Source organism: Centroberyx affinis, unplaced genomic scaffold (genome assembly GCF_046629955.1).
Source record: "Centroberyx affinis isolate AG114_WGS23_722 - 3 ecotype Tasmania unplaced genomic scaffold, CSIRO-AGI_Caff_v1 ptg010386l_1, whole genome shotgun sequence".
Classification (NCBI taxonomy): domain Eukaryota; kingdom Metazoa; phylum Chordata; class Actinopteri; order Beryciformes; family Berycidae; genus Centroberyx; species Centroberyx affinis.
The window spans coordinates 11,100-30,181 of NW_027284817.1; the positions used below are offsets into that span (position 1 = coordinate 11,100).

At 40.5% G+C, this 19,082-nt stretch overlaps 2 protein-coding genes across 2 annotated transcripts; one reads left to right on the plus strand and one right to left on the minus strand.

Annotated features, from left to right (window-relative positions):
* Window positions 1-2,225: 2,225 nt before the first annotated feature.
* On the minus strand, window positions 2,226-6,995 carry LOC139640746 (serine/threonine-protein kinase D3-like; the record flags this gene model as incomplete). The annotated part of the gene is made up of 4 exons (XM_071514923.1): window positions 6,794-6,995; window positions 4,348-4,904; window positions 3,287-3,341; window positions 2,226-2,327 (listed from the first exon to the last, which is right to left on the minus strand). Coding segments are annotated over exons 2-4 (436 nt in total), but the record flags the coding sequence as incomplete, so codon positions are not given.
* A 2,022-nt stretch (window positions 6,996-9,017) lies between these two features.
* LOC139640745 (uncharacterized) lies at window positions 9,018-10,597 on the plus strand. The gene is made up of 2 exons (XM_071514922.1): window positions 9,018-9,182; window positions 10,385-10,597. The coding sequence occupies exons 1-2, from the start codon at window positions 9,018-9,020 to the stop codon at window positions 10,595-10,597; spliced, it is 378 nt and encodes a 125-aa protein (XP_071371023.1).
* Window positions 10,598-19,082: the final 8,485 nt, after the last annotated feature.

Genomic DNA, 19,082 nt, shown 5'->3' on the forward strand with positions numbered 1-19,082 from the left:
TGACAGCCTGCTGGTTCAGTAGAATCAGATTTAACATTTGATTTCAACATTAAAACACCTGATTAGATGAATCATTTTTTTTGCAGTGTGCATCCTGCAGGGCTGCAACAGGACGGGTGTGTGTGTGTGTGTGTGTGTGTGTGTGTGGGGAGGGGGGGGGGGGGGGGCAGTATGGCGGCGTACAGGGGAGGGGAACTTCCTTACCGGCTTCCTGGACACACACACACACACACACACACACACACACACCCTCCTACAGGAGCTGTAAAGTGACATCATAGCATTTTTTCTTTCAGCCAAGCAGAGCAGGGAGTCTGAACAAGTCTGACTTCAGTTCAGTTCCTGTAACTTGACTTGGGCCTGTCTGTCTCTTCTTCTGTGGTGTTTATGAAAGCGCTCGCAAATCCAACAACTGACATCGCAGCAGACTGCAGACTGCAGACTGCCGCGTGGCGACTGAATTTAAATTCTGTTTTCTGAATTTGTATGGAATGATTGAATTTATTGAAGTTGAAACTGATTATAGAAATCAAACTCATGATGCTCTTACCAAGTTTTTATCCTATTAAAACCATATTGCATTGAAAAGTCCTAGATATTTAGTTTTCTTTAAGATATTAAATTGATACTGGACTCTTGATTTGTTCTGACTTGACTTGCTGTTCTACATTTAGACTTGAGACTTGACATTAATGACTTGGACTTGACTTGGTAATCTACATTTAGACTTGGGACTTGACTTGAGACTTGTGCCTGAAGACTTGAGACTGACTTGGGACTCGAGTGAAGTTGACTCGGTCACACCTGTGATCCGTTTCAGGCTCAGATTTCTGATTTTAAACATCGTTTTCCACACAGTTACTTGAGGTTAGCTGGCTGAAATGTCCTTACTTTCTCATTGCATAATTATCCATTAAAAATAACACAGCTTTAAAAAAGTAATTTTATTTTATTGTATTTTAAGGCGATTTTGCATGAATTAAGGGGTGAATGAATGTAACTGTAAGGGTATTTTAAGGGATTACTGGTTCGTAGAGCTAACTGTGAAGCTTTTTCCTCCAGTTCACGATCTTTCTTCTTCCACCCAGACACACAAAGGGAAACAGCGAGGAGCAAAGTGAACAAAATATAATATGTCTATGAAACAGAATATAAATAAGAACAGAGAAAAAGGTATAAAACACAACGCAACTGACAGTTCTAACGTGTCAAGACCATATGAAGCAGAAATGTATGAATGAAAAGTATGAAAAGATATGAATTATACAGAAAACATCTTCAATTTGAAAATACACCAAACAAAAAAACATATATATATACGCCATATGATGCATGATAGAGACAGAGAGAAAGAGAGAACAGCGTTACTTCACACAGCTGCTGAAACAGGAAGTGAAGAGCGCTGACGCAGCAGCACCAACGAGGAAGAGTGTATTCCCTGGAAGAAGCAGAAGCCTTTCCTCTGCTTTGCTTGTAAACGCAAACAGTCCGAGTGAAAACGAGAGAAAGTGAGTTTGACCATGAGCTGTGTGTGTGTGTGTGTGTGTGTGTGTGTGTGTGTGTGTGTGTGTGTGTGTGTGTGGTTTCTGACCGCTCCCCTCTCCATGCTTGGGTTCGACTGATATGAGGATTTGAAAGCCGATACTGAAATGTGTGGATTGAAGCTGCCGACAGCCGATATTCAACATCTTTACATTTGATGCCGACTTTGATGCCGGAAAAGGAAAAAGCCTCCGAAACATTTACAACAATAAACACTAAAACACTAAGAAACACTAAAACTCTCCACTGAAACCAGAATGATACTACTGAGAACTACTACTACTGGAAGAAGAAGAAGAAGAAGAAGAACATCAACATCATACTTCATCATACTTGTGTGGAATCTGATCAAAGTGTCTCATTAGAGTCGGTTCAGGTTCAGCTCTTCCCATAGACAACCAATGTAGTAATGATCAATTCTACAATCAATATGCAATCAATCAAATTCATCATATGATCATATCAGACTGGACCAGATGTCATTTTTTATAAAAAGACAGAATCAGCCTCATCAGTCTAAACTCCGGTGAAACGACCAATCTGCCATCAGAAACAGAAACAGAAACAGAGACATGAAGTCTGTAAACTGACTGACAGACATCTGACCTCTGACCTCTGACCTCTGACCTCTGACCTCTGACCCCTGACCTCTGACCTCTGACCTCTGACCCCTGACCTCTGACCTCTGACCTCTGACCCCTGACCTCTGACCTCTGACCTCTGACCTCTGACCTCTGACCTCACGGCGGTCACGACAGAGACGATAACAGATAACTGTCTGCTCACTGACAGCAGAGATGACACAACTGATAAACTCCACAGAGCTGCAGAGATTCATGAACCAAACTCTGCTGATGAATCTGCCCGTTCTTTACACCTGAGGATAAAGAAACTGTCCATCCATCCATCTATCTATCTAATTATCTATCTATCTACAGTGGTGGAAGAAGTACTCAGATCTTTTATTTAAGTAAAAGTAGAAATACCACAGTATAAAAATACTCTGTTACAAGTAAAAGTCCTGCATTCAAAATGTGACTTAAGTAAAAGTACAAAAGTATTAGCATCAAAATGTACTTAAAGCAACAAAAGTAAAAGTACTCATTATGCAGAATGGCCCATTTCAGAATAATACAGTATATATTATATTATTGAATTATAATTATTGATGCATTAATGTGTAAGCATCACTTTAATGTTGCAGCTGGAAAAGGTGGGGCTGATTTCCACTACTTTATATACTGCTGGGTATCTTACAGTAATCTATAATAATACATCACAATTTATTAGTTGATTATATTTTGTATTAATAATCTGAATCTGCAAAGTAACTAGTAACTTAAGTTATCAAATAAAGGTAGTGGAGTAAAAAGTACAATATTTCCCTCTGAAATGTAGTGGAGTGGAAGTATAAAGTAGCATAAAATGGTAATACTCAAGTAAAGTACAAGTACTTCAAAATTGTACTTAAGTACAGTACTTGAGTAAATGTACTTAGTTACTTTCCACCTCTATCTATCTATCTATCTATCGCTGTTTACATTTGCACAGTAATGTGAATATTGTGACTAATGTGACTATTAAGCCGTTTACATGATTCCATAATTTGACATAATAATAATCCTGTTTACATTGAGAACAGCACAGATTTCCCACAGAGAATTGTGGGAATCGCAGGTTTTATTGCTAAAAAAAAAGCGTTTATGAGTCGAGTCGAGTTTTGTTTTTCAGCCTCAGAACAAACATCTTCCCTCCACCTTCCCCGAGTCTGTCTGACACTCGTCTGAAAGCATCACCGTCTGAAACCGCCACACATGTCAACACGCATGTCAACACGCATGTCAACACGCATAACACACACTCTATAAACTCTGCCAGACTCTTCGAACTTTAAATCTAGTACAGGATAATGTAAGAAATTCAACAGTGTCATCAGAGAGGCAAACTGACTTCAGTTTGTTGCAGTGTGTGTGTGTGTGTGTGTGTGTGTGTGTGTGTGTGTGTTGGGGGGGAGAGGGGGGAGGGGGGGGCAGTGAACACAGGTGGCATGTTCACTGTAAGAAACCAGTAGATGATGTGAGATAAAGCCTGTTGACAGCAGATGTCTGTACTGTGTGGAAGGTGTGAATGAGAATTTACTTTTCAGCTTCATTCTAACTCAGTTCAGTTCAGTCAAGTGTCCAGTAACACCAGTGATGCTGCGTTCAGGTCCTGTCGGATTTACTGTAAATATGAGCTGCCGGCTGGGAAAAACCATTCACATCCGCCTCTTAGTGTCTTAGAGTCACATGACTTGGACTCGAGTCACAACTTTAATTGATTGAGACTCGACTTGACTTGGGTTCTGGTGACTTGGGACTTGACTCTGACTTGTACTCTGATGACTTGAAAAGGTTTCTAAAGTCTTGACTTGAGATCTTGTGTTTGTGTAAATGACTTAGATTGAAAGTGATGAGATTTGTTCCAGCAGACGACTGAATTTAAATTCTGTTTTCTGAATTTGTATGGAATGATTGAATTTATTGAAGTTGAAACTGATTCTAGAAATCAAACTCATGATGCTCTTACCAAGTTTTTATCCTATTAAAACCATATTGCATTGAAAAGTCCTAGATATTTAGTTTTCTTTAAGATATTAAATTGATACTGGACTCTTGATTTGTTCTGACTTGACTTGCTGTTCTACATTTAGACTTGAGACTTGACATTAATGACTTGGACTTGACTTGGTAATCTACATTTAGACTTGGGACTTGACTTGAGACTTGATATCATGTGACCTGGTATAAAGTTTTAAAGTTTTACCTTCTGGTCGACGATGGAGCAGACCAGCTCTCTGACGGCGGACAGTGTGAGCTCTGCGGGGTCGAGGGTCACCGTCTCTCTGGTCAGTCCGATCTGCAGCAGGAAGGAGACGCCGTGCGCCGAGCCGCGCGACTCGGTGGGACTCGGCGCCGTCTGGCTGCCGTTGGACAGCCGGCCGAACAGCGCGGCGGGGGGGCTGGGCGCCGGCGCCGGGGCCGGGGCCGGGGGGGGGAAAGGTCGCGGCGAGGCCGGCGGGGGCGAGCCGCTGCCGGACGACATCAGGTCGCTAGCGGGCGTCTTCCCGGCGGGCGCAGGGGGGGGCGGAGCTAAACCGCATCCAACGCGCTCCGGTCGGCTGGTCAGCAGAGCGCCGCACGCCGCTCGCCGCTGGAAGGCTTCCCGCCGCCGCCGGGCATCTCTGACACACAACTGAACCGCCCAGGCAGCCAATCACAGCGCAGGATCCTTCACAGTTCTGCTTTAAAAACTTGAAAACAGTCAAATCCTCAAGCCTGCCGGGGGAAACGCTGGATTCTCTTCGTCTTCACCGGCAGCATCTGTCCACAAACAAAAACACATTATTTAAAAATCATCTTCTGAAGTTCGTCACTCCGTGTCTCTAAAAGATGGAGGAGGAGTCTGAAGAAACGAAACAGACTCAGTGACTTCCTGTCCTGAAGATGAAAACAACCTGTTGGTTTCATCAGTTGTAGAAGGATGAGACCAAACATATAAACTACATAAAATCCTACAGGAATATTATAATGATACAACTGGGGATACAAAAACATACCATTAAGAAGAATAAGGTATAATAAACTCTCTATTGAGTATCACAGTGCCTATAGGAATATTATAGAGATATCACAGGACATTAAGTAAATCTTTTTTGAATTTTTTTAAGTCATTTTTTAATGTTTTATAGCATAATTCCCTACAGGAATATCATATGAATATGAAAATACGATAACGTATCATAAGGTCACTATTAAGAACCACAGACACACTATAAGTCCCTATAGGAATATCATAGAGATACCACAGGAGATAAAAAAAAAAAAAAAATACCATGTACAGTACAGGAGGGTCAGTACAGTTATTGATTATAATAGTGTTGAAACAATTACTTGATTGATCGATTAGTTGATCGACAGAAGATTAATCGATTAATCATTTTAGTCATTTATCAAGTAAATTTAACACCAAACATTTTCTGGTTCCAGCTTCACAAACACTAAGATTTGCTGCTTTTCTCTGTTTCATCTCATTATAAATTGAATACTTTGTGTTTCTGTCTGCTGGTCAGACTGAGGAAGAAATCTGAAGAATCACTTTGGTGGGAACTGTGATGGGCTGTCTCTATTTTTGACATTTTATAGACGAATAAACGATTAATCGAAAAAAATAATCGTTAGATTAACATAGGGCCGGACGATAATTCAATATTATCGTTTGTCGTCTTTCAGTGGGATTATATTGTGATGATATGGTGATTTTGGGATATTGAGACGCACAATTCTGCTGTCTGAACTGATGAGAAGCTAATTTTATTTATAAACTCAGACAAAATGAAGTATGGAAGGAATATTATGTGAAAATTTCAGTTTAGTTTTACATCACACCAAACATTACCATTCGGTTCAATATGATGAACATGAATTTGATTATTTAACGTTTTTTTTTTTCGCTTATGTGAGCCATATCGTCATATATATCGATATCGGAAAAAAAATCCTTATGATTATCGTGATATTGATTCCAACCATATCGCCCAGCCCTAGATTAAGCTATAAAGAAAATAATCGTTAGTTGCAGCTCTAGATTATATTGATATAGTGAGTTCCACAGACACATTAACTGCCTACAGGAACATTATAGTGATTCCTCTTGAAGGCAAACTAGTAGAAAACAGATTAAAGTTCTTTTTTTTTTATTTAAGTCCTGAGGTTATTTAAGTCCTGAGTTCAAACATGACAACACTTCTGATTCATTACACTGTTTTTTTTTTGTTTTTTTTAACAAATAGAGATCATGTCAGGAGCTCCAGCTGAACAGTGCGGTTCAGTCAGAGTATCGATCAGACAGACAGCCAGCAGCCTGCAGCCTGTCCTGACCCGCTCATAACCCCTTTACACTGAGACAAGGGCAAGGGGGACCAAAATAATAATAATGATAATACTACTACTGATAACACTACTAATAATAGCGATAATACTAATACTAGCCCATAAAATTGCCCGATTCAACTTTCACATCTGGATCAGACCAAGCGCACATCTGGGTTTTCGCTCATTAACGGAATACATGAAACATTAAAAAAAAAAGACTTCTGTGCATTCTTTCCAACGTAAGACTTTGACGTTTTGATGTAAAATAGCAGGCAGGACTTCCTCAGGTTGCTTGGAGCTGTTCAGACAGAGGAAAGAGAAGTTACAGCCGTCTTTACCTCTGACAGGCAGACGGGCGGTCGGTTGGTTTTTCCTCCTCTTCTATACTGATGCAGAAGAAGCAGAAGTGAGTGTTATCAGTCTGTCAACTCTCCCTCCGTCTCTCCGCTGTCTTCGGACCCGAGAACGACAACAAAACAGACACTTTGTCCTCTCCAGACTGACTCCCCCCCTCCCGCGGTCCGTCCGGCGGCTCCAGCTCACTTCGCTTCATGCGGATCTGATTAAAAACGGCAGCGACGCTCCGAGCCTCCGGCAGAGAGGGGAGGAGGCGGGGAAGCGAAGAGCTCTCACTCTGACGCTAGTTCCGGGTACAAGGGTGCAAACGTCACCACGGAGCGAGGCGGGAAATGCAGAACAGGGGCCAGTTGCATAATTAAGCTAGTTTAAGACTAGTCTAAGCCTTAGACTGGTCTTAGATTCTCAGGTTGGACTAGTCTAATTAAGACTGTCTGTTACTTAAATATTACGACTGACTTATTTTGAGGTAGGACAGTTAGCCACCTTCCCTCTGGGAAGTTTAAATACTGAAGCTGTTTAAGAAAAGACACAAATCCCTGTTTTTTGGAAAGACCTGAAGAAGAGAACGAGTCTTTAGAGACATAAACAACACATTAGAGATCTACAACAATCAAGAAGTTGTAGGAACGGGTAAATATGAACAGGTAAAAAGTGTCAATAGCAAGTTTGACTTATGGTCACATTTAAGTCTAAGACCAGGTCTATCTTTATGCAACTGGCCCCAGAGCAGAAGCTGCATTCATGACACAAGGGGAATTCCACAAAACCTTTGTCATGGTAATTTGGCTAGTACAGCATAAAATGGCGACTACAGAATTTTAAGTCTTAGTTGCTATGGTGACAACACAAGTCTGGACATTAAGGCTGTACAGTCTGTCACACTGTGAGAACTGAGCAGATGAGTCTGTTAGCAAACTGTCAAAACTCAACTGAAAGCTAACGTTAGCGACGAGGCTAACGTAGCTTCATCACAGACTGGACTTCTCTCTCTAGCTCTTCTAGTCAACATTAGCATGTTAGCATTAGCATGTTAGCAATCCATGGCAGCAAGGAGACAGAGAAGCTGCTTTGGTTCTTGCTGTAAAACCTCTCAGCTCAGTGACTTGCTGTGAGTCGCTTTTCACAGAAGCTAGTCCAACAGGTCACAGCAAGATGGCCGCCGCGCCGACCGTCCAGGAACGTTGATTTGACCGTTCTATCCATTCAAGTTCTGTGGGAAAATCCGTCTGAAAGACTTGATGGTTCGCCTAAAATGGCGGCGTTCATATGAGCATTTGTGAGTCTTCAAAAAAAAAAAGATTAAAAGATGGTGGACTGAAGGTGAGACACAAAGAAGAAGCAGTCTGGTCTGCTTGACAGGATTTAAGAGAAAACGGAAGTAGGTAGCTAATAGTAAGTACTAGGTAATTTCTGAAATGGTGTTTATGGAAAAGTGATGCAATATTGTTGCAGATTTGTTTCATTAAAAACAACTAAACTTTATTTGGACCAAACGACACCAAAGCCAAAAGTACTGTTAACATCCAGAGATCAAATTTAGAGTTTAGAGTAGTTTCAGGTCTGTACTGGATCGGTCACCATGGTAACGCTAAAAACTCCTATGACATCTCTGCAACCAGAGGCAATCCAGCCAGAATAAAAAACAGGACTTCCTGTCAAAATATAAAAAATATAAACCTTATTGACAAACATATGTTGCAACATTGTCATTGTTGTTGAGTATTAAAGTACCAAAGGTGAAATAAAGAATGTGGGATGAGGAAGGAGGAATCAATAATCAAACTACAGTTGTTTTTTCCAAAATGTTCACAGCATGTATTCATAGGTATAAAGGCCTATAAAGATGACAGAGACTGCCTTACAAAACCACAAAGAAAGACTCAAACTCAAAATCCCGGTTAACACCCACTTTTTCAGACCAGAAAGTGTGACACGTTTTTTTTTTCAACTATCGAGTGAGTGAGCTTTTACACCATAGACGATCTTTGTCTAGTCCCGTTAACAACAGCGCACCGACGCCTTGTGGGAGATAGAGTCCCGAGGATTCCGTGTTGGCGCCATCTCCCGATCGAGAACGTGGGAGTGAAAAAACTCCACTACCCAGGGTGCAAAGCGGCTGACATGGGCTTCTTAAACTGAAATTACAGGCTTTATTCCAGAGAAAGACTTTCCCGTTATTTTTGTAGTTTAAAACAAACCGTTATGCTGCCGGTGGAATCTGCGGCTTCTAACGGCGCGGACGAATCTGTCGTGGTGAACGCGGGGAAGAAAGGCTGGCTGAGAAAACGCTCCCGGTTCACTCACCGCTGGAAACGGACCTGGGTCCAGCTGGAGGGCTGTCAGCTGCTGTACGGCGAAACAGAAGAGGTCAGACCGTAAAAAAAATACATCTTCAACCGTTATATTTACCGAAAAAGACCCACAGTCCGGTGTGACGCTGTGACTTTTAGCTAACTAGCTACTTTAGCGGTTCCCCCGGCTAGCCGAGCCGTTGTTGTTGTCCTGTTACCATAGCAACAGCTAGCTCCGACCTGTTGCGCCGAGGCTGCTCTATGAAGTTTTACCAAGGAAAAAATACTCCTGTAATAAATCATTTGTAAAACGTATTTGAACTCCCGTCATTTTGAAGCAAAGTGAAGGAGCAGAAAACCTAGAAGATTGTGGTTTGGGTTGTAAATCAGGTGGAAACCAGTTCAGATCCAGGTTTATCTTTAGTATTAGAGATATAATGGAGGTAAACCAGAGAGAGACAGTGTTATATTAAGGAGACAAGACTTAAACCTGCAGAAACCTGAGATCAGTTTACTTCCCTTTTTATTTTGACTACACCCCACCTGGTTAGGCTGACATGACTCTGTGTGATATCAATTCATAGCATACATGATATTAAGTAGCATCAAGCTATAGAGTATATGAGGAGACGCAAATTAATGCTTTTCTGAAAGTAGATTTTTTTGTTAACTGGAGCTAATAGTTTACTCTCCTTTGATTTTAGTTTTATGTATTTATCTATTTATTTAAGAGTCTAGAGAAGCAGGTGTGTGATCAGAGGGGTCGCTGGTTCAAATCCCTGAACCGGATGGGAAGTGAATGAGTAACAGACTCCACTCCCTCAACAGCTGCTGCCAGGGTGCTGCTGAGCAAGGCACTTCTGTAGAGTCAAGTATATTTCTGTAAATAAAGGTAAAACAAACTACATCACTGCTCATGAGACTTTATTTATTCAGCATTAATGCTATATATATATAAACCTTTTGGATATTGCAGCTATCCAAAAAGAGATTCAAAATGATTTCCAAAAACCACAAAGAGCAGTTTTGAAAATGCATAATTAACATAATGCTATAGAATAGAATAGAATAGAATAGAACAGAATAGAAAAGAAAAAGGCATTTTGTTTTGCAGCTTAAAAACAGTTACAGCAGACGTATTTCAACATTCATATCACATGGTAAAAGTGGAATCACCTGTTAAAATAAAATGCATGCTGTGCAGTAATAACACAGCTTCAGCCCACCGAGTCAAAGCATCCAAATCATTTTTTTTTTTTTTGTCGTGTCTCCCTGCAGAAAGCGGCGAAGCGGATCAGCCTCGGCGGGGCGGTGCTGGAGGCGGAGGAGGGTTCGGGTGCGTTCGGCTGGAGCGTCACCCCCAGAGACGGCAAGCGCTCCCTGCGGCTGCGGGCGGGCGGTGCGGCGGAGCGGCAGGACTGGATGCTGGCGCTGTGCGAGGCGCAGCTCCGCTCCGCGCCGCGCGCCAACACCGCCTGCGTGCTGCAGTAGACCGAGAGAGCCACGGGTTACTTTCTGTTTTTTTTAGAGATGGTTTTCTATTTTTTTTTATACGCAGCTTTGTATCACAGATAGTTCCGCTGGACGTGTGGAAGTGTTTTCTCAAAAAGGACAAATAGAAATAAATCAGATTTGATGAAAAGCTCCCAGGGTTCCTACACAGTCTGGACAGTCTGGTACGGAAGAGGATTAGGGCCACATGTGAAAAAATGATTTCAGTTCTGAGTTTAAAGTCAGAACTCAAATAAATCAGAATTCTGACTTTAAACTCAGAACTCAAATACATTTTTCATATGTGGCCAGGGTTCCCACGCAGGTCTGGAAAGTCTGGAAAAGTATTAAAAATGAATTTGATCATTTCCAGGTCTTGAATAGTTTGGGAATTTGAAAAAAATGTCTGGAAAAGTATGGAAAATGTTGCGGTTCAGGTCCGATACACACATCATTCTAGCTTTTATGTTGTTGTAGAGCCACTTTGAGTCCACAGTTTTTGTTGATGTGAAGAATAATGTTCAGATAGAGGGACGCTCTTATTACCCAGCCGCTGTCAGCATGCATTATATCAAATACCCACCAAAATCAAATCTGGTCAAGAACATAGGGTAGCATGTAGGAACCCTGCCAATCATCTCACATATTCTGATATTTGTGGCTGTGAAGAACAATCTTCATCTATACAGTGATATGACCTAGTTAGCAGGGGCAAGATGTCTGTCTGCGTAAATCATATTGAACACCAGACAAAATCTTCAAAACAAGTCAAGGTCTGGAAAAAGTATGGATTTTTTTAATTGAAAATGTCCCCTTCCATAGTCTAGAAATGTATGGATAGATCATTTTTATTTCAGTGTCACTCCTCAACATACAGATCATACAGAGTAAAGTGTGTTTACAGTAAACACATTACCCCAATGATGACAGGAGAAAAGGGGTTGAGTTATGAGACACAGGCTAAAAATAACATCCACACACATAAATACATACCTACACACACACAATAGAGGTCATATTAGTACAATCATAGTGTTGCATTGTAAAATGTAGACACTCATGATTGAACGCCTTGTGTTCAGGATGAGGCAGCAGGTGTTTGATCCGGTGTTCAGCAGCTGAAGTTTCACACAATTAATGGACAAAGCATCAGGTGTTTCCCAGGTCTTGAAAGGTTTGCAAATTGCCCAAAAAAGTTTGGACGATTATGGAAAAATGTTGTTATAAAGTCCCGACATTCATGCAGCTCCACATTTTCTCTGTCATCTCACATGTTCTGCTGTTTGTCCCTGTGAAGAATAATCTCCATCATCCAGGCAGTGAAGTGGCAGTTAGCAGACGAGACCACTGTCCACTTAAACTGTACTGAAGACCAAAATCTTCAAATCAAATCGAGAGTCTATCGAGAGTGAAACTGTGCAGGAACCCTGACCTGAGATCAGAAGAGCTCACATCATCTGATGCTGCGTTCCAGAGCTGTCAGAAAGTTGGGAATTCCGACATCCTGCTAGGAAAAAATGCGATGGAACGGTTTTTCAAGTCGGAATCGCAAGTAGGAAAGATTTGTCAACCCCGAGGTTTCTGAGACAGTCATCTGACGTCATGGAAACGCTGCACAGCATCACCTTTAACATGTTAATAATCCTCAAAATACACAAAAGTTTGATTTTCAGCATCACATGACCTTAAATCTATCAAAACACCTGTGTGGTAAACGCTTACACATCTGAATTTGAACTGTAAAGTTGCAGTAATGTTGCATGTTGAACAGGATTTGCTTACATGCTATGCTAACTAGCTAGCTAACGTCCCCAAATATGATTGACATGACATCAGCTGTTTCAGGGGGAACAGGAAAGAAAATCTGTTGGACGTTCCTCCCCTGGTTTCTCTGAACTGGAACGCTCTGAGGTTTTAATTAGGACCAGGCAGCTGTGAATTTCCCACGTTCGGCCTGTCACTGGAACGCAGCATCAGCTTCAGTCTTCCAGAGTCAGATCTCAACGAATAAAGTCAAGATTTGTTTACTTTACTTTACTGAAACACTCATTCCTTTTCAGCAAAAGACACTTTATTTATATTTCATACAAAAGGAAAATTCAGTGTGCTTCACATAAAACACAAAAAATACAGAATTTGTCTTGTAAAATGACATTATAAAAGAAAGAAAGAAAGAAAGATAAAAATACAAGGTAAGGATAATAATAAAAAATAGGAAACAAATTAAAAAATGTAAAATTAGAGTGTCTATTTACTTTGCAACCTGAATATGGATGAATTTATTAGTATTATTCTGACTTGATTATTACAGTGTGAGTACTGTGCAGCAGCCTGAGCCTGTCCCTGTGCTGCTGTGTTCTGATATAAATATAATTTATATTGTTCCAGCCTGCAGCAGCTTTATCTGCTGTATTGTGCTGCAGCAGCAGGTCAATATTGACTGACGGCTGCTGTGGCTTTAATGCTTTAATGTTTTCACAGTGACCATGAGGTGAAAATACACCGCAGACAGAAACACAATGAGAGCTGGAGGTGAAAGATTAGATCAGAGAAAGAGAGAGAGAGTCAGAGACAGAGGGAGAGAGACATAGAAGGAGAGAGAGAGAGAGAGAGAGGATGCAGGAACAGGTCAAAACCACAGAGGTTTAGCTGGAAAAATCAAATCTCCATGTTGGAAATCAATGTGCGATGAAGAAAGAGAGAAAACTGTCATCCAGTCCAGAGAGGAAGAAGGAAACGCTTCATCTCCAGAATATCAGGCACTAATACAATTTACCTGAAGGCTGCTGCAGATCTCTTAAAAACAAGACTACAATAAAAACTTAAAGGAGCCTTTATTAGATATCAATAAGGCTTCTTAAAATTCTGAAACTGTCCTTTAATTTGAGGGAAACAGTAATTTCACCACCATTCAAATTCAATGGCATAACAACAAACTAACTCTTATCATCTTTGTCCAACTGTTGTTGAATTTTTAGCGGTCTGGAAAGTTTTTATTGGAATGAAAACTTGACTTTGGTGATTTCCAGGTCTTGAAAAGTTTGAGAATTCCACAAAAAAAAAAAAAAAAAAAGCCTGGAAAAGTTTGGAAAATGTTGTTGTGGACCCACTGTGATTTTACATATAGTGATATTAGCTGTAATGCAGAATACTGTTCAGCTCTACAGTGATGTGGTGTAGCTGACAGTCATATTGTCCAGCTAATGTGGGATTTTAAAATGGGAAGCCTGTGTTTACTGCTGTCTGCCAGCAGAGGGCGATGTGTCTCTGAAAACAGCTGCAGTGGCTTCATGCAGGAGAGGAGCAGCAGGTTCAGGCTGAATTCATATGAAAAATAAAAATCACTTCATTTGCTGAGAAAATACAGTTTTTGAAAGGCAGGAATCTCAAGTAATCAATGAGTTGTTGGTATTGATCGTCAACTCTATCAACAACCTGCAGATATATTATGGTCTGTTTATGATATGAGGCAGGAAAAACGTTACTCATTGGCCAAAAATAATCAGGGATCAGAGCTTTGGATTCACCTGCTCAGTCTGATGGAGCAGCAGGTTTCCTTCCTGCTTTATATTCTTCTGTATAAGCAGCGGTGGAAAGAGAACTAGAACGTCCTGCTCAAGTAGAAGTTCTGTTACTTTCCTGATATTTACAGAAGTAGAAGTAAATGTTCTGGTGTAAAAATCTCCTTCAGTAAAAGTAAAAAGTGTGTGATTTAAAATGTCCTCAGAGTAAAAGTTCCTGAGTTCCTCTTTAGAACAGAGAACGTTGTCAGCTGTGATCTTTTCCATGTGATTCTAACAGGAGAGAGGACAGAGTTCAGACTAGATTCTGTTAACTGGAAACATTAGAAATGAGAAAATAAAGTGCTGAAACAAAGTAAAGTCAGATTCCTCTTCTCACTGTGGATGGATCCACAGTTTGTCAGTTTACATCGATCCAGTTTCTGTTGCTGATGGAGAGACACACAATCTGTTCTGTGATGGATGGATTTAAAATGGACTGAAGGACAAAACTGCAGGAGGGATGGACTGAAGGAAAACTTTAAAATAGCTAAATACTCAAAAAAGTACAAGTCAGAGGTGGGGACTCGAGTCCCAACTTTAATTGCTTGAGACTTGACTTGATGCATGAAGAGAAGACTTTAGACTCAACTTGACTTGGGTTCTGGTGACTTGGGACTTGACTCTGACTTGTACTCTGATGACTTGAAAAGGTTTCTAAAGTCTTGACTTGAGATCTTGTGTTTGTGTAAATGACTTAGATTGAAAGTGATGAGATTTGTTCCAGCAGACGACTGAATTTAAATTCTGTTTTCTGAATTTGTATGGAATGATTGAATTTATTGAAGTTGAAACTGATTCTAGAAATCAAACTCATGATGCTCTTACCAAGTTTTTATCCTATTAAAACCATATTGCATTGAAAAGTCCTAGATATTTAGTTTTCTTTAAGATATTAAATTGATACTGGACTCTTGATTTGTTCTGACTTGACTTGCTGTTCTACATTTAGACTTGAGACTGACTTGGGACTTGAGCAAAGTCGACTTGGTCACAACTCTGGTATAAGTACACAAAAAGCCACTCAATTACAGTAACAAGAGTCAATATAATTAGTCAGTTCCACTCTTGTTTATATTCTCTGCTCTCTGTCTCCTCTTCTCATGGGAAAAACGTTTCAGGACCCAAAAAAGCTTGAAAAGCCTCCAGCCGACACCCAGCACATGTTTCAGAGCTGGTTTGGGTTTCAGAAGATCAAAGAGCTAATTAGAGGCCGGCAGATGAATGTTTAATGAGATAATCTGCTATGTGAACGCTTTGTTTCACAACAAGACTCCCTGCAGAAAACTTGAATTTTATTTATTTATTTATTTTTTTCAGATAACTTCAGTCGTCTTATTCCACACAGTGTAATTTTTTTATTTTTTTTTATTTACCTTTATTTATTCAGGGTGGTCAATTGAGAGCGGGTGCCCTCTTTTACAATGACGCCCTGATACAATACAATAACAATAAAGCATAACAGAGACACACGATATAACAACACAATATATAGAAAATACATAAAGCCATACATATACATATAACATAAAGCATCTTTACAGATCAATAGAAACAGGAACACTCCACTGTTACCATGTCCTTCAATAAAAACTTAAAATGATTGAGTGAAACCATCTGTTTTAGTTTCAGCAATTCCTGCAGCCTGTTCCACTTGTCTGGTGCATAAAAACTAAAAGCTAATTTCCCAAGTTCAGTGTTAATGAAGAGAGTTTCAAGAGTCAAATAATCCTGTGCACGTGTCTTATAAGAGAGAGATTTGAGCTTTAAAAGAGATGTAAGATATGAAGGTAACTGATTTAGTAATGCATTGTAGACAAAGAGGAGACAGTGTTGTTCCCTTCTAACACTAAGCGAAGGCCATCCTAATTTCAGATAAAGTAAACAGTGGTGAGTTCTGAAACTATCCCCAGTTATAAACCATAAGGCACTATGGATGCACACACACATTTAGTCTACACTAGTCAAAAGTTTGGACACACCAAATTTTTCTTTATTTTTACTATTTTTCTCTACTATTTTAATAACAAACCAACCAGAAGAATATACCAAAAACTTACTACAAGCATATAACAAGCTTTATTATTCTCTACAGAGGGATTACTTCAGTCTCAGGTTTCAATCATTTTTACAAGCCAGACAGTGAAGGCAACACTGATGTTAATTTGTTTTCTAATCACTAATTTGACCCAATAAACACTCTTAACAAGGAAGTGTCATTTTTAACACATCCATGTGACTAACAGACATTTGTGTTACTTTTCAACACAAAGTAAGTTCATTATGTCTCAGTATGTTATCAACATTATTAACTTCCCTCTGACATCTTTCTCCAGCCAGTCCAGGGATTTGAACCTGCAACCTTCCAGTCACAAACCCACATTAAGTTTTTCCCATGTTGGTCATGACAGAGCTCCTCATGCTGCATTCAAATCACGTAGGAAAAATGGGATGTACAAGCTTTTCACCATAGATTTTTTTTAGATATCTCAGACAGGACTGATTGGATTTTGATGAAACTGAATGATGCATCTCACTACTATGGTGCAACACTGTCAAAGTGACACTGATTGGCCTAAGGGGTGGGGGGGGGGGGGGGGGGGGTTCCATCATTTATCTATGTGTTACACGCACAATATCTCAATTACAGTACAAAACAAGGTGACATATTTGTTATTGATTGGCCATGAGGGGAGTTGCATCATTCATTGGGGATTGGATTGGATTGGATTTATTAAAGTTAAAATAAATACATGCACATTTCGCTCCAGATGAAGCCCAGCACATACATTTAAATAACAATCGAGGATAAAAACACAGTAAAGTCAACGACTGTATTCCACTGTGGTCCTCTTAAGAACAATACATAAACAATGCATACATTACATAACAATGCATATATTAGAGAAAAAAAAAGCCCTGTATAGCCTACAAATGCAGATTATCGCACCAGTTTCGCACAATATTTTTTTACTGACGATTTGAACTGTTGTTTTGATTCTGTGGTTTTTATTGACGCCGGTAGACCATTCCAATTAACAGATCCAGTGTAAGCAAAAGTGCTTTTTCCTATCAATGTCCTGAAACTATGGGTTATGACATCATCATCAGGATGACATCTTCACTGTTGCCATTACTGTTCCTGCTTGGTGACATCAAGACTGGAAGATTGGCAAAACCTGAGGGTATTTCTCAACCTGCATTCAACGCTGAAGACAAATATATATCCTAGAAGTTTACTTGCCAGCTGAGAAAGCATCGGATGGTGACTGGACTGTTGATAATGAATGGGAAACCCCAATATTCATTGTGAGAATGATGCATCAGAAAGTCAATATTCTACAGTACAGTCTATAGTATAATAGTCTATAATGCAGAGGTGGCTGGGACAGAAAAAATGAACTTGTGTATTTTAACTTATTACATGAAGGATGCGTTCTTGTGTTCTCTGTTCTTGCATTGTTGATAAGTTTGTTCTTTCCTTGACAGTTTGGAAAGAGCGTTCTCCACAAGAACACACGCACTGACTCTGTATTCTTGTATTTGATAATCACCCCGAGCTCCCGAGTATTGTTTACAACCTGAAAACTGACGTGAACCGCATTTTTCACGTATAGGAACCTCGCGTCTAACGTCGTTCCCACAGGACGTGAATGCACCATGAGCAGCAAGTCTAGCCTCGGGGAGGGGGAGGGGGCGTGGCCAACCACCTGTAACTCGACACCCGCCCCACGCGCAGCTTGGCCCGTGCTCTCTGCTTTGCCTGTAAACTTTCTTCACGAGACCAGTCAGTCAGTCCGTCAGAGAGTCAGAGAGGCCGCGGCGGGAAGAGCGTGCCGCGGTGTGTACGCGCTGTAACGGGACTCCGTGTTGTATCGTTAGCTTAATATGTGTAATTATTAGCTTAATTTGTGAGTTTGGAGAGCCGAGAAGTGAATTAAAGGCCAGGTAAAAGCCGGTTGTGTCCGTGCTTTGAAGAAATGGAGCCTGTAACTAAGTGGACCCCGCAACAAGTTGTGGACTGGATGGAGGTAGGTTCAGCTGCCAAATAGTGGGCTCTCTCTCTCTCTCTCTCTCTCTCTCTCTCTCTCTCTCTCTCTATTACAGTTGCACGTAAAGCTGACGATTTTTTTATATGAGTTATATGAGTTATTAGGTCATTATTGTGCAGTTTACGGTGCTGGTTTGGTGAGGTGTTATTAGCTTTTTAAAGTAAATAAGACAACAGCTTATGCTTAACCGCCTGCTGTTTAGGTTTAGTTGGGGAGATGTTGTGGCTAAGTTTTGCTACAAGTTGCAGCCCTGCAACCTGTTGTTCAGCAACTTGTTCTATGGCAACATATTGTTTATAGAGCAACTTTGATGCAAGGCCACCAAACCTAACTGTTTGTAGCAGTAAAAGTCTCAGTTTGGTATGTAATTGAAACCAAAACATGCAGTGAAATGAAGTTAATTAGGCTGGTTCTCTCTCTCTCTCTCTCTCTCTCTCTCTCTCTCTCTCTCTCTCTCTCTCTCTCTCTCTCTCTCTCTCTCTCTGTGTGTGTGTGTGTGTTGACACAGCCACAGGCCAGCAGGCTGATGGGCTGATAAGGAAATGCTGCATGGTTTCAGTGTTTACCTTCTACTGTTGAATTTCAGATGATGGCAGTTGAATCCAGGCCTGTAGTCATGTTGTTCAGGATTCACACACACACACACACACACCACACACACACACACACACACACACACACACCAACACAAGGCACTGTGCCAAGCATTCATATTCATTACAGTGTGTCGTTAAGCAATAAACATGCTTGACCTGCTAACTGAGGATTTGCATTCAGCCATAAAATGACAATAAAGCCCAATTCTTAGTTTGATAAGCTGCTTTAATTACAGCTGGGTCTGGACTTCCAGCTGCTTTGGTTTACATTACAATA

Excerpts from the sequence above, each read along its gene's own strand:
- LOC139640745 (XM_071514922.1), top strand. The coding sequence starts at position 9,018 with ATGCTGCCGGTGGAATCTGCGGCTTCTAACGGCGCGGACGAATCTGTC. Across the intron at positions 9,183-10,384 it reads TGTACGGCGAAACAGAAGAG|AAAGCGGCGAAGCGGATCAG; the intron begins GTCAGACCGTAA and ends GTCTCCCTGCAG.